Here is a 14,738-nt window from a genome sequence, read left to right as displayed (position 1 = left end):
TATATGTATTTAAAATATATTAATTACTAGACACATCTACGAATACACTTCCATAAAACACAAATATAAATAAGAGTTGGCAAAAGTTGGCAGATAATATATTGGTACCCTATACTTTTCCAATTTATATTCTCCTAAAATCCCCACATTTACTTTTCATTAGAGAAATTTCCGAACGCATATAGTAGCGCTAGATAAGGGTTTTTGTTATACATTTTTAAGCTAATGATTACAAAGCTAACGAAGTTCTATATAAAATTAAATTTTAACAATTTAATCAAATACATCGAATACATCAAATAATGTAACGAAATTTCTACCATCTCTTTACGTGATCTTTAGAAATCATGGTGCTCTGAATTCCGAAAATGTTTGTTCCAAGATAATTAAGGTCCCATCATTATTGTAGGATGCAACTGAATTAAGTGTTACTTTATTTGAAACTTTATCATTCATAATTTAATTTGTTACCCATTTTTTGTAATGCTATATATATATATATATATATATCAAAAGAAAAATTTACAAAGCACATATAAGGCTGGGCAAGGTAGTTTGATGCAAATAATACAAATACAATTACAAATATGTATAAAATTGATGAATAATTTGCATCATGCATGAAATAATGTATATTGATTTAATTTGTTCTGAAATGAAGCTTCTTCTCTTGAGCTGATCTAACACCCTCCATCTTCAACATTTCAAGAAGGAAATCACTCCACGTGTCAATGGGACCAGGCAAGCACCAATGAACACAATCATTGTACAATGTAACATTCTCATTGGGCCAATGACCAAACCTACTTGGATGCCCATCTGGTCTCAACAATGTTGCTTGTGTTGTGTCAAGCAACCTTAATCTCAATCCCTTCTTTCTAGCTTCCTTTTCAGCAACCTTAAACTCTTCTAATTGGATCATATAAAACTCCAAATTAAGACCTTCTAATTGTGTCTCATTGCTCCTAAATGGCTTAGTCCTAACACAATTCCCACCTTGATTCCACAACCCATTCTCAAAATGTGAGGGTGAAAATGTCCTAAGATATGTGATGCCCTTAAAATTCTCTAGGTTATTGATTGCCCTAAAAGCAGTCCTAAATGCCTTTCTATAACCATAGTACATAGTTAGGTCAGGGACATTTTCTAAGAGGCAATAATGGCAGCCAACAAGTTTTTGATTCTCATAGAAGACCATTGACCTTGTGAACCAATGGCCTCCATTGAGAATGATATAGTCAAAGTCTTGAATTTGGGTGATCCATTTCTCATCAGGCTCATCAAGGTAAAGGCTGTAAAGGCCTGTTTGGCTTGGTCCTTTTGCACCTTCATGGGATCTTACCAAATGGGGTGTCCAAAAAGATGCCATGGTGAAATTGTAGCTTGGATATTTCCACCTCATGAAATAGTCATCTCTTGTTAATGACACATCTATGGGCCATTCTGCCTGAAAATAATTTACATGTTCATATCAAGGCCCAAAATATATATTAGGTACATTATCAATGTGAAATAGAGTAAATTATCAATTTAGCTTGAGGTGGAAATTAAAAATATAATCAATATAAAAATATTATTCGCACGCCAAAATCAACCATATAGATAAATATATATGTAATTTAATTTATTCTCAATGTGTATTTATATTTCAATATATATTTTATATTTGTAGCAGACTTTGATAGCTGATTTTGGTATAAGTATCATAGTCGTATTCAATATTATTGTTAACAATATATATGAAAGGAATTCTAGTGTTAAGGGATAGTTTTTATTAGATAATTTATTTGCTACTCTCAATATTAAGAGATACTATTTTAAATATTGACATTATTAATTGGATGGTAACATTATTTAATTTTTTATTTTTTATCATTCAAAAGTAGGTAATATATTTGTTCTTTTATAATGTAAATGACAATTTTACCCTTTGTGTTTTTAGTTTGGGGGCATTGATGCGAGGTTGCTCAATAAAATTAAAGATAACAGCATTAAATAAAAAAGAAAGTGTTAGAATGGATTTTACATGAATAACATACTACTGCCAAAAAAACATTAATCTTTAACAAAGGAAAAGCCAAAACTCAACTATAGGACAAGAAGATAAAATGGAAGCAAGGTAAAACACCACATACATACTTAAAAATAAAATAAAATAAAATAGCTGATATATTCAAGCTAAGCTTCATTCAATTCATTCTTTAATTTCTGTGAATGTATATTTGTGACATATTAACTTATCTAAAATGAATGCCTTTATTATTTAATGAGTCTACCTAATATGTACCTTATAAGTAAAAGTTTTTAAATTTTATTTCAAAAAAAAAAAATAACAAGAAGCTTAAATTTTATAGTTTTTTCCGTAAATTTTCTCACAGTCCCTTAGTTTAATTAACCGACAATAATATACTATTTCTCATTGACTTGTTTATTATCTTACGTAACTTGTGTAAACTCATCGACCCTATTAAATAATCATTGAATTGAATACCTGTTTTCGACGACAAATCTTATGTAATAATTAATTAATTAATCGTACAAGTACAACTAGCCACTCCTATTATTATACTACGTTATTATAGTCAAATTCCAAAATTTAAACCATTAATTTCCCTATGTGCGTGGACTCTTAGCTAGTACCATACATGTACCACTTTAAATGTCCTAAACTTAAGACACAAAAAAAAAAATGTCCTAAACTTAAAGCTTTTCTAATTGTTCTAGAAGTAGCATTATTCCCTTTAGATTTATTATATTATTATTAATTTTATATTTAATCTTTTAGGTTTCATGATTTCTTAGCTTGTTGCTATTGAAGAGAAACCCGGCATGTGTCAATAGCAAGGATCCAGCTAAAGCTATATTGTTTACATGTGAACGTTTGCGGAAAAGACACACAATTATCCCAAAAAAAAAAGTATAATTAATCTACAGATAATGCATAACACTAAAGTCATAATAACATTATTACATGCATTCACTTTTGTGCCATAGATTATAAGATATTTTATTGGCTTTGATAATATCTATCTTCATGTTATATTTTAAGAGTACTATAAAAGAATTATTTAATTAAAAAATTTTAATTTTTTATATTTTTAGTGTATTAAATATAAAAAAATTAAAAAACAAAATAAAATATATTTTTTCCTTAATATTTATAATTTTTTTAAATATTCATAATGTTTAATTTTATTTAATTTTATTCTTAACCTGTTCGACTCATTTAATTTAATTTTATCTTTAATATTTTTTATTTATTTTAAAATTATTATTAAATATTTTTAACTTTGTCTCCAATATTTTAAATAGAGTTAATATCTAAAAATAATTTTGATACAAATAAAAAATATTAAAGACAAAATTAAATACAATTAAACGTTAAAAAAAAACTTTACTACCAACAAATATTGTTATATTTTTAAAATATATTCTTAAAAAGCATTTTAAAGCTAAATCCATTTATATTTTTAGAAGAATTGAATATTGATGAGTGGTCCCTATGACATATCACAGGGTTTTTTCATCATCTTGGATTCCCATGAAACACGATATAGTTGTTAAGACTATTTTGGATTTTCTTTCTCTACTTTTCCAAGCTAACAAGGATTTTTGCATGGCTAGCTAGCTTCAATTTGGCATCCATTACACAAAGAAACAATGGCTTAATACAAAACAAGCAGTAGTCATGTGTCAACAAGACTAATTGACAAAATCTACAGTGATCAGTGTTACCCTTTACTTTTTCCACCTTTGGGAATGTGACTTCTCAACCATTTTTTTTTCTAATAATTGTGGGCGTAGTTAGAGCTTCATCAATTATTGAAACTCTACTCAACGCCTTATTAAATTATTCTTTATTTAATTATTGTTTTGTTTGATGGGAATTTCATACCTAAACCTATAATACCCAATCCCTATCACATTATTATTGTTGATTTATTAGTTCTTTTTATTGGGAATTTATGTTAGAAAAAGTATAAGGAGTCCACTTCTAATTAGTTAATATTATTAGCTAATTTTAATATTTTAGATTTATAATTTAAGGTCTAGAATTTAAAATAAATAAATTAATTTTAAAAAATTTAATTGATATTAGTTGAAAAAAATTAATTCCCTAATATAATTCTTTTAAATGAAATGAAACTTCTAATACCACATACTAAGTGGAATTGAACACTTGGACTTTAGAGCACATGAAATTTCAGAACTACTATACTTTAATTGATATCAAATTATAATTAAGTATATTTAATTTAACTTATTAGTACCAAAAATTATATCAAAGGATATATGAGAATTGTCAAAAAAAAAAAAATTTCACCTGCTCCCAATCATTATAGAGTAGTTAAAGGGCATGCTCAGGGAATATAGTAAATGGAAGTAGAGACACTATATAAAGATAAAATAAATAATTAAAGAGATAAAATTATAAATTTCACCTATCTATCAAATTAAAATTATTTATTTATTTATTTATTTTGTGCTTCTTTGTGTATATATGGTGGCCACCAAACTTTCAATTTTAATGCAAGACTAACATTTTCTGCTGCCAATTATAATGAACAATAATTATTAGTCACCTTTGTGGATGGAATTGGAATGTATGAGAACTATTACTGACTGAGGCACAAGTTCCCACTAAGACTTTAGGTTTTGGTATGTCTCCAAAAAATGACTAATAATTATGTGAACTAATTTTATATATTATTAGACATTAGTGTTCTGATTTTGTTTCATGTGGCTAGTGTTGGACGTGGAGGACAAGATTCATTGAATTCAACGTGTTTGTCACAGTTGCCAGAGAAAAGATTCCTATATAATATGCATTCCTCGGCATGCATGCTTACTTACATGTTGCTATGCATGTTACTCTCTTCTTTCAATTTCATTATTTTCACCTAATCTATATATTATTATTATAATCCTTGAAATTCAAATGGGCTTAGGTGAACTAACCTCTCATTAATTTCTCTTGGTGAAATTAAAGGACAAATAATTAAAGTAGGTAAAATACAAATAGGAGCAGCTAGGACACTTACACATGCATGCATGGACTAATTTACTAATTTCTAAAGAGAAAAATAAAATAATAATAATGAAGACAAAAAATTACTATTATTATTGGAATATTGTGCTTAATAACGACATATAGATTAGATAGAGACTTGTTGGCCATATCAATGACGATATATAATCTTCACGAGCCTACCCAATTTATAGCAAATTAAATATTAAAAAAATAAAATAATGATGATATCTTTTCACCAAGGTGAAATCATGAAATTCATAAAATTTTCCCTACCCCTAAGGTAAAAGTAATTTAAAATTCCCTCTCAAGGACTAAAAATGAAAAGGTTTTCAAAGAAAGGAAAAGATTACACTATATATTATAAGTTAGCTATGTTTGGCTCTATAATAGCTTAGGTGATAAGGATGCAAGCATTTTGGATATGTAATCAGATATAGAGCATATTATGTACCATGGAAGAATATTTTTGAGACACAATAAAGGACACCTATATTGGGGTTTAATTAGTCCCAAAAGAATTCACTAAACAAATTTTCTAGTTTTTTCCACTCCAAAGAACAAAAAATTTACCGGGTTATTTTTAGTGTATATTGTTCATATATAAAATTGACACGAAAATAAAATAAAATAAAATAAAATAAAATAAAATAATTGTTGTAAGTCGTTACTTTAATAAAAATATTTGATAAAAAAATTTAATCAAAATAAATCAAAATTTATTTTATTTATTGTAGTCTACAACGGCAATATTGTATAGTAACGGCATTGATTTTGCTGCATGCAGTTATTGCAACAACAATCATGTATTATAACAAAAGTTTTATCTAATTTAGATTTATGTATTTTCATGACTTTTAGATAATAAATTTAAAAATTTATTTTTTAATAAGATAATACATAATTAATTATATATATTAATTTTTTATAATGCAATTTTTACAATACAATAACTTAATAAATTTGCAAATGTAACTACAGTTTAAAATAAGATTTTAATTTTAATGTATTGTCGAGGTAAATAATTTTACACACGTATTCACAATTTTATATCAATAAAAATAATTATATTTTATATTAATTACGTAAATGGTCATTTAAATGAACAGATATAATTCTACGAATCAATGTATCAAAATTAATCGCTTTAAAATAATAACGAAAGAAAGAAGAAGATGAGAAGAGACTTACCCTTGAAAGAAGGCAAATCATGGATTGCATTTGATTTCTTCCAACAGAATCTCCAACAAAAGCCAAAGATTTGCCTCTAACAAGTTCAAGGAACTGAAAAGGGTTGAATACTGGTAAGTCACAACCATTAGGCTTCCACCTCCATTTCATGAACTCAGAATCAGGTCTACCATACTTCATGCAATTCTGGTGTTCATGAATTGCCCAACATGTTTTGTTTGTGTAATATGGTGCCTTTGGATTTGGGACCCACTCACCACTGAAGATGTCACATTTCTTCACTGAAGTTGAAGGCAAGCTTTGTGAGAATTGGTTCAAATCATCAAATGCTGATGATGCTTTATCACTATTCTTCTTTAGGTATGATGAGGAAGAAGAGTATCTGAATAAAGGGTAGGATAATGGTGTGACTGTGAATACAAGTATGGCAAACACTGCAAGAAGTGTTACTTTTGGAATCATTTGTTTTGGTGTGTTCTTTCCAAATAGAAGCTCCATTACTTGGAACTTCATTTTTGGAAAATAAAGGAAGCTAGAAATAAAGAGAGAGAGAGAGATATTTTTATATATAAAAAGAAACACACTATGAGTGAAGGAAATGGAGAGGAAGTATATGAGTTTTGCTCATATTATATACATGGGGTAATTTTTCTTTTCTTTTTTTTTTTCTTACTATCCAAATGTTTTGGTTGGTTTGGTATTTGATTTTAGTTAAAGGGTCTTTCAATAAGTTAATATGAATATTATTAATAAAAGGGTAATATAAATTTTTTAAAATTAATTATTATTTTTATTTAATAAAATAATAAAAATTTCTATTTTTTTAAATTTTTAAACTAATTTTTATATAGATAACAATCTGATAGAAAACTGATTTGTCTAATAAAATATAAAAAGTTGATTTAGTGATTAAAATTTGTTAAAAATTAAAATTTTCCAGTAAACTTTTTTTAATGACTAATTTGGGTATTACTATTACTAAGAAATGTAAATTAAATATGTATTTTTAAACTTTATTGTAAATCAAGTATTTAAAAACACCAAACATTTTATTTTCACTCTATTTTGAGCATGCCGACATTAAGCCATTCTTTAATTAATGTCATATTATTTGTGTACGTGTAATAAATATTCAAACTTGAAAGGAAATTCTCTTTTGATTTCTTAATTATTGAGTAGTTGAGTATTGCTTTCCTTAATATAATCTTCTCATACATGGGGTTCTCCGCTTTAATTAATTGAAAGGACTTTTTCAATTGGAAGTATTAGTATAATAACACACCAAAACTATTTTATATGATAAGATTTTGATTATTTACATTATCCGGCATGTGAGTGCTTTATACTTCTGATTTTGTCTTTTACCCTCCTTAATAACATGGGTATACTAATATAGAAGTATTATAAATAATTTAAGTGTTTGGTATTTTAAATTTTTATCATATATATCTACCAATTTTGAATATTAAGATAGTATTAAGTAATTTCTCTTGCAATAATATATGGGCACTTTTTTTTTTTATTGACTAACTACTAGCATAATAAGTTTCGGCCCAAAGCAAGGGCAATTTTGTTCACTTAATTTATTTAATTATATCCTTTAATTAAGATAATTACTTATTTGTTTTAAATTCTAATTATGTATGATTAATACAGTAACTTACTAACTTATATTATATAGTACGCTAATAAGAATTAGTTATTATTAGAGATTGCTTCTTTCGACAAGAGATCGATAGTATTGGTACTATTTCATTTTATTTTGTTATTTTTTTAGGGTAGTTGATGATGTCGACACATGTTTTAATGTTTACTAAAAAATTAATTAAGTTGAAGATACAATAAAACTTCTGAAATTTATTTGTTTTAATATGCAAATTGAAAGTAAATTGATTGACTCTGATATCTACACGGATCTGTAGCAGCCAAGATTATTATATATTATGAGATCTATGTGGTCATTATTCAAAGCTACATTTTTATATCTAACAAGCTTATTAGGACAAAAATAAAATACTAGACGAGATATTTCGTTTCTCAAGGTTCAAGTGCGTCTACTCTGTACATCGATATAGTTGAGCAATATTATTAAACTCTTTGTTTTAATTAATTAATTAAGACCTTCAGATACCCTAATATATATTAAGGAATAAAACTAGCGTTTGCATGTGACAATTTTTGAATCCGGATCAGATCTCTGCTTTATCTAATTGATACTCAGTTGCATTATCTTGGTGTCTATGTATACTTATTATAGGATTTCTTTTTCAAAATTTTTATAAACATGAACAACTCATAGTCATACTGTCATAGAAGCAATTTTCAACTTGGCAATTAGAATCTATGTATGAGAATTTCTTTAGTAAAATGTATTTTCATATGAAAAATTTTTGGGATGGTACGAATCTTTCGGGTTGACCTGTCGAATCCGTTAAGAAAGATGGATCAGGCTAGATTTTAGAACCCACTAAATTAAGAAAATTCGCCAAATTTACATCGCCAAAATTTGCGGATTTTGACGGGACAGACCAACCAGTTGGGCCAAAAATTTTTATTTTTTTATTAAATAAAAAAATAATTACTACAACAAAATTAATAATTATATAATTTTTAAACTCTTTTTTTATTTTTTATTCTTCTTTTAGTTATTAACTTTATTTATTTTATTTTACAATTTCGTATATATGCTCAAATTATGTGATTTATTTTTTAAAATAAAGATGGTTCTATTAATAAATATTATTTTGAACAATTTTATTGAAGTTAAAAGTTAAGAAAAAGATAGTAAAAAAAATTATCTTATTTTTTGATTAATTTTAATAAATTTTATTTAAAAAAAAAAGAATCAAGCGGGCTAGCCTGCCGACCCGCCAATAATCCACTATAAAACGGGACAGGCTAATATTTTGAACCCACTTTAGTTTGACAGGGCGGACTAACCTGCCCCGTTTACTGGCCTAGGTGGGACGGGGCAAGTTGGGGTGGGTCGGCCCGCTTTACCACGCGAACATTTTTATTAAATTTGTAGAGATATATTCATTACATTTTACACATATTATTTTTTATTTTTTCTATTATAAAAGAATTCCTTTCACTGTTCAGTGAAATTAAAGTTACAAAACACCATAATATTACCTTATTGTCTATGTTAATTATAATTTTTCTGTTTTCTTTTTTTTTGGTAGTAAAAGTTTGAATTCATTTTATATTTCTGGTCTTTGTCACTCATGATTTCAACGGTAATAATAACTACATTCTCATATTCGAGTTCCAATAGAGAGTATATTAAAATTTTTTGTAGAGTATATGTGTGTGAGTTCACTGAGTTGTATGAAAAAAAGGTTTATTTTGTTCCAAAGTGCTAATATTTTGAACTACATTTTTGGACCCTAATCATGTCTTGAAACTTTTTTGGAATAAAGTCATATCTTGAGTTTTGTTTTTGGCGATGATCATATCATATATTTTTGGTCATGATATCTTGAAATTTGATATCCATTTCATTTTTACATAATGGGCCTCTTTTTCACAAAGTTGTCGAGGTCCATTACATATCCACTTGTCACTGAGCCCAAAAATATTTGATCGTCATTTTTTTCAAAAAAGAAGAAGATATTTTAGTGTAAAAAAAATTACTAGTTTTTGTAAAAAGAACACGTGTGTTGGAGGTTGTTAAATTTCACCTTCATCAAAAAGAGAGAAAGTTAATTATTGCCAAAAGCTTATGTCATTTGTGTTTATTTGTTAGGAGTTAGTTATATATATATATACATAGTAATTAGTAATTTGTTACAAGTTAGCTATAGTTAGTTTTACTTAACTTTCAATCTTCATTATCTCCTACTAATACGTGTATATCAATCTTTGATATTATATTATTAGAAATGAGCAAGTTTACCAGAAATTTAATCTATTAATTTCACAATCTAATAATTTAATCAACTACATATTAACCAGAATTTGAAAACTTTGAAATTGTAAGAAATGGAGTGGTTTACCTTATTGGTGGTGTTAAGGGCCAAACTTTTATACGATGAAGTTGTATTTATAATTTCATATATTGATAACATGCTTGACGAGAATATACTGAAATGTGTCACGTTGCATAAATGTGAATAGGAAGAAAAAAAAATTATTCCCATATAAGAAATCCATATATATGTGAATATGTGATGATATTTATGCATGTTATGTAAGGTGGTTATGTCACGGTATGCCACATTGTAAATGTGTTCTTCTAAATGCATCTTATTGATAGATTTATTTTGGAAGCAAGTTTGGTATTTTGGTTTGTTGTGACACTTGGACTATGTAGTAGTACGATATATATAGCGACCTAAATTTATTTATTAAAAAAAATTTAATATTTATGTTAGTCAAAAATACGTTTTTCTTCACTAATATATGCTAAAGAGTAAAAATAATCTTGAATTTTTTTTCTTTTATTTAAAAAACGTCATCTCAATTATTGGTTGATGGTACGCATGAGAAAACTAATTAGAAGGTGTTCTCTCTTTTCGAATTAAATTTTCTCTCTCATTTATATCAATTAGTTGAATATTCCAACAAATTTTTTTATTTTTTTGAACTTATCATTTTTTTTTCATAATTATCAAACAAATTAAAATCCCCTTGACTTTATGTAACTGGTTACTGTCATTTAGATATGAATTTATTGGACTTGATGAGTAGTTATGTCATTCATCCACGTTTGATTTCATGGTTTTCATGCATTTAATTAATAATGTTGAATAAATTTTGTTCAAAAATAGATTTTTCTTTTTACGGTTGTTCAAAAATAGATATATAATCTTCAATATTATTATTTTAGCCTAGACATGCTTGGCTGAATAAGGCTAGTCTTTTGTGCTTTATTATTCAAATGCTTCGAGCACTAATTTCTGAATTATTTACAAAACATATATTCAAGACACAAAAAATACAAAAAAAAATATAAACTAGAGAGCTAACTTTTTTTTTAATTAATATTAAGCAATTTTTATTAATTTTAAATTTTAAATTTTACATTTAAATTTAAACTCTAATTCTTCTAAAAAAATTTAAAAAAATAATTTTATAACAAAAAAATTAACTAATATTAATTAATTAAATTTCTTTTACTTATTCTTACAAAAAAATAACTTATTTAAAGATATAACAAAAAAAAAAGTTCAAGTCAACTAAAATTACTAAGTACTTATTTTGATTCAGATTAATTGTCTGTTTGTTTGACCATCATACATTAATTCTATTTATTTTACACTAATAACAATAAGATTGGTCTTATTATATATCAAAGTATTTCTTAAGTCACTAAAAAAAGTATTTTTGTGAATTAAATTTAATTAAATTATTCTAAATTCAACAAAAATACTCCCATCGTACATATAAATTACATATTTTTTTTCATACATTTTTTTATCATTATTATTGTTGTTGCATTTTTTTTTCTTTTTTTTCTTACCTCTTCTTGGTTATTGCAGTCTTTTTTATTTCTTATTTTTTTTATTTCTTTCTCTTATTTTTATTTTTGTTAAGATTAAAATCAGAGAACGAAACAAAAAGAAAAAAATAAGAAAAATATTGAAAAAATAAGAGAAAAATAAAAAGACAATAATGAATAAAAGAAGGATGAGAAGTCTTGAATTGTGCAAAATTTATTAAAAAAAGTAGTACCTAAATTTTTTAATTTTGATACCAAAATTTTTTAATAATAACACTAATTTTTATTAAGATGGTGAAATAAAAAAAATTATGAGAATAAAAAATAAGATAATAACAATGATAATGAATGATGATAAAGAGAAAGAGAAAGAATTAGAAAAATTTTGAATTTTGCAGATTTTATTAAAAATAACATTGAATATTTTAATCATGATACAAGAATTTTTTTAAAATTTAACACCAAAATTATTTACTCGTGATATATATTTTTGTTAAGAGGACAAAATAAAAAAATTATAAAAATATAAAACGAGAAGAGAAAGAATTAAAAGATAATAATAAAGAAGACGAAAGAAAAGAAGAAGAATTTTAAATTATATAAAATTTATTAAAAAAATAATATCAAAATTTTTTAATTATGATATATAATTTTTTTTTATTTTTAACATCAAAATTTTCTAATCATATATATAAATTTGAGTTAGTTAAACTTAGTTAAAAAAAAATAATTATCTACCATTTCTCGATAAAAATACATAGTAACATGTATAGGAATTTGAAGTGTTGGGGTGATGAGGTCCTTGGCATATATATGCGTGGTCTTAATGGTTACCATACAACACTCACTGAAATACTGACAACCAACCCACCTTCCTCTCATTCTTCATATTCATATTAATTCTCTCTTCCTCCATTCATATTCCTTCCTTTCTTCATTCTCTTACTCTCTCTTTTCTCTCTACACTTTTAGTGCAATTGTGGGAGCTTCTTTTCAACTTATAACCAAATAGTATTGCACCACCTCAACAACCTAAGGTACTAAGGTAAGGTTAATTATTACTTTAATTTATTGTTTCAATTCCTCCTTTTTCTTTTCCCTTTTTTATTTTTCTCCTTTCTTGAGTTTCATTTTCACTTATCATTTATGAATTCTGCTAAGTAATCAACAGAGAGGTTTAATTAACAAGATAATTTTAATTTTTTAAATTATCAATAATTAGTGATTATTAAAATTTTATTTTATAAAAAATTTAAAATAAATAATTATTAATTTTAATTGTTTAAAGTTGACTGATTAAGAATTATTTGTCTATATTTTTTTATTTATTTATTCTTCTTTAATTTTCCCATGCACTACTTCTATGACGAGTCATTTATTTATTTATTTATTTGGAGCAGCTAGAATTAATAAGATGAGTAGATAGAAGAAGATATATAGATAGAAAAAAAGATCAGAGAGATGAAGGGTTTGGGAAGGCTTGTGGTGAATCTAAAGTCAAAGATAAAGTCATTGAAAATGATGAAGAAAGCATCATCTTATTATTATGATAAGATGGAGAAGAGTGAGAGCATGAGGGTTGAGATTCGAAGCAGAAAAGCCAGAAAGCTTATTGAAGACACACTCAAAATTGCTGATTCACCAAAATCTTCCAAGACTTACACCTTCTAATAATTGTATTATCTTCTTCAATGTAGTAACATATATATACATTCTCTTTAATATAAGTTAATTAATTAAGCTTATGTAATGTAATGCTCTTCCATATTTATGTACTTCCAATTTCAGTGTGTATAACGTATATTTAGCTTAATTTTTCTAATTAATCTTCTATTAATAAAATAATCAACTCATGTCAATTTTAAATTTAGTCTTGTGTATATATGCAATAATTAAGTAGCATGCAATAACAATTTTTAAATAGAGTTTAAATAGATAATAAATTAATTTTTTTTAAGCAAATAAAGCTGTAAAAACTTGTTTGTGGGGAAGGGGGAATCCTTGTTTTAATCTCAAAGTATACAGATTTTTCACTTAGCTCCTTTCGTTTTCATATTTATTGCGTATTAAAATCAGGGCCATTTTTGGTTGGACCATCTATGAAGAAATAGTTCAGGGTAGTTATGCCATTCAATTTTATTTATTTAAAAAAATTATTAATGTCATGAATATAATAAATTGGTGGCACAAGAAATTGTTCTGTTGTTATTTTATTTTTAAAGGCCTATGTGTGCAAGTAAATTAAACACTTTAAGGGCTGAGATTTTTAAGAATATACTTGTTCCGGGGCTTACCTAGAATCGGACGGTGGTTGGATTTGTTTGAGGCCCAAGCGCTGGAGGAGTGTGGTCTCCGACTTGGTTTACGTCTGAGAGCCGCTTCCGAGTTGTGTGTTCCAAGAGATGGGGGGTGGTACCTGCAAAGACACTCCGATACCTAAGTTAGCAAGGGTGTGAGCAGGTCTAGAGAGTATTGGGCTTAGAGATACCTGAGGGGTGTCAGTGTATTTATAGTGGTGAGCCAATAACCACCGTTGGAGTATTGCCATATTTTTAGGGCGTTAACCGTCCCATTATCTTAGAGAGGTTAAGATATGGCTCGTGGAAGTGGTTAGAGAGATTCTAGGGATAGTTATTCATTTTAAATGAGTGTTTATCCGCCAGCTAATCTCGTACCCGACTTCTTTATAACAGGTCGTGGTGAGTACCGACTTCATAGGATGAAGATTGGTACTGGTGAGCCCCAACCCTTTGGATTAGGTTCTTTGATTGATCCTGTGCCTTTATTATTGGGCCAGGGTATGAACAGTGCCCCTACTCGAGCCCAATTTTTTCAAGATTTGGGTTCGAGTATTCTACTCGGGGTCGTAGCCGACTTATTGGAGGACCGACGTGATTTTCTAAAACCGACGTGACTTTCCGTGTCCTTTTGGTTCTGACAGTTACGTCTAATCAAGCGTCGTGTCCGTTAGCACGTTTATAAATACTTTCGCTCTTTTTTATTTTTTCGTTTCTGCAATTTTTCGAATTTCTTCTTTCTTCGTTCGTGCTGCATTCTTGTGTTTCGGAGACTTCT

At 26.9% G+C, this 14,738-nt stretch overlaps 1 protein-coding gene and 1 long non-coding RNA gene across 2 annotated transcripts; one reads left to right on the top strand and one right to left on the bottom strand.

Annotated features, from left to right (window-relative positions):
* Positions 1 to 536: 536 nt before the first annotated feature.
* LOC107486522 (protein trichome birefringence-like 19) lies at positions 537 to 6,819 on the bottom strand. The gene is made up of 2 exons (XM_016107072.3): positions 6,221 to 6,819; positions 537 to 1,447 (listed from the first exon to the last, which is right to left on the bottom strand). The coding sequence occupies exons 1-2, from the start codon at positions 6,731 to 6,733 to the stop codon at positions 641 to 643; spliced, it is 1,320 nt and encodes a 439-aa protein (XP_015962558.1). The 5' UTR covers positions 6,734 to 6,819; the 3' UTR covers positions 537 to 640.
* A 5,681-nt stretch (positions 6,820 to 12,500) lies between these two features.
* Positions 12,501 to 13,476, top strand: LOC107486348 (uncharacterized). Its single transcript, XR_001591640.3, has 2 exons — positions 12,501 to 12,708; positions 13,064 to 13,476. It is a non-coding gene; the product is annotated as an uncharacterized LOC107486348 (long non-coding RNA).
* The last annotated feature ends 1,262 nt before the right edge of the window (positions 13,477 to 14,738 follow it).

This window comes from Arachis duranensis, chromosome 4 (genome assembly GCF_000817695.3).
Source record: "Arachis duranensis cultivar V14167 chromosome 4, aradu.V14167.gnm2.J7QH, whole genome shotgun sequence".
In the NCBI taxonomy this organism is placed as follows: domain Eukaryota; kingdom Viridiplantae; phylum Streptophyta; class Magnoliopsida; order Fabales; family Fabaceae; genus Arachis; species Arachis duranensis.
Note: the sequence above shows the minus strand (reverse complement) of the source record. Positions and strands in the feature narration are given on the sequence as shown.

Coding starts and splice junctions, on each gene's coding strand:
- LOC107486522 (XM_016107072.3), bottom strand. CDS start 6,733: ATGAAGTTCCAAGTAATGGAGCTTCTATTTGGAAAGAACACACCAAAA. Junction 1,448..6,220: donor TGATTTGCCTTCTTTCAAGG/GTAAGTCTCTTC, acceptor AATTATTTTCAG/GCAGAATGGCCCATAGATGT.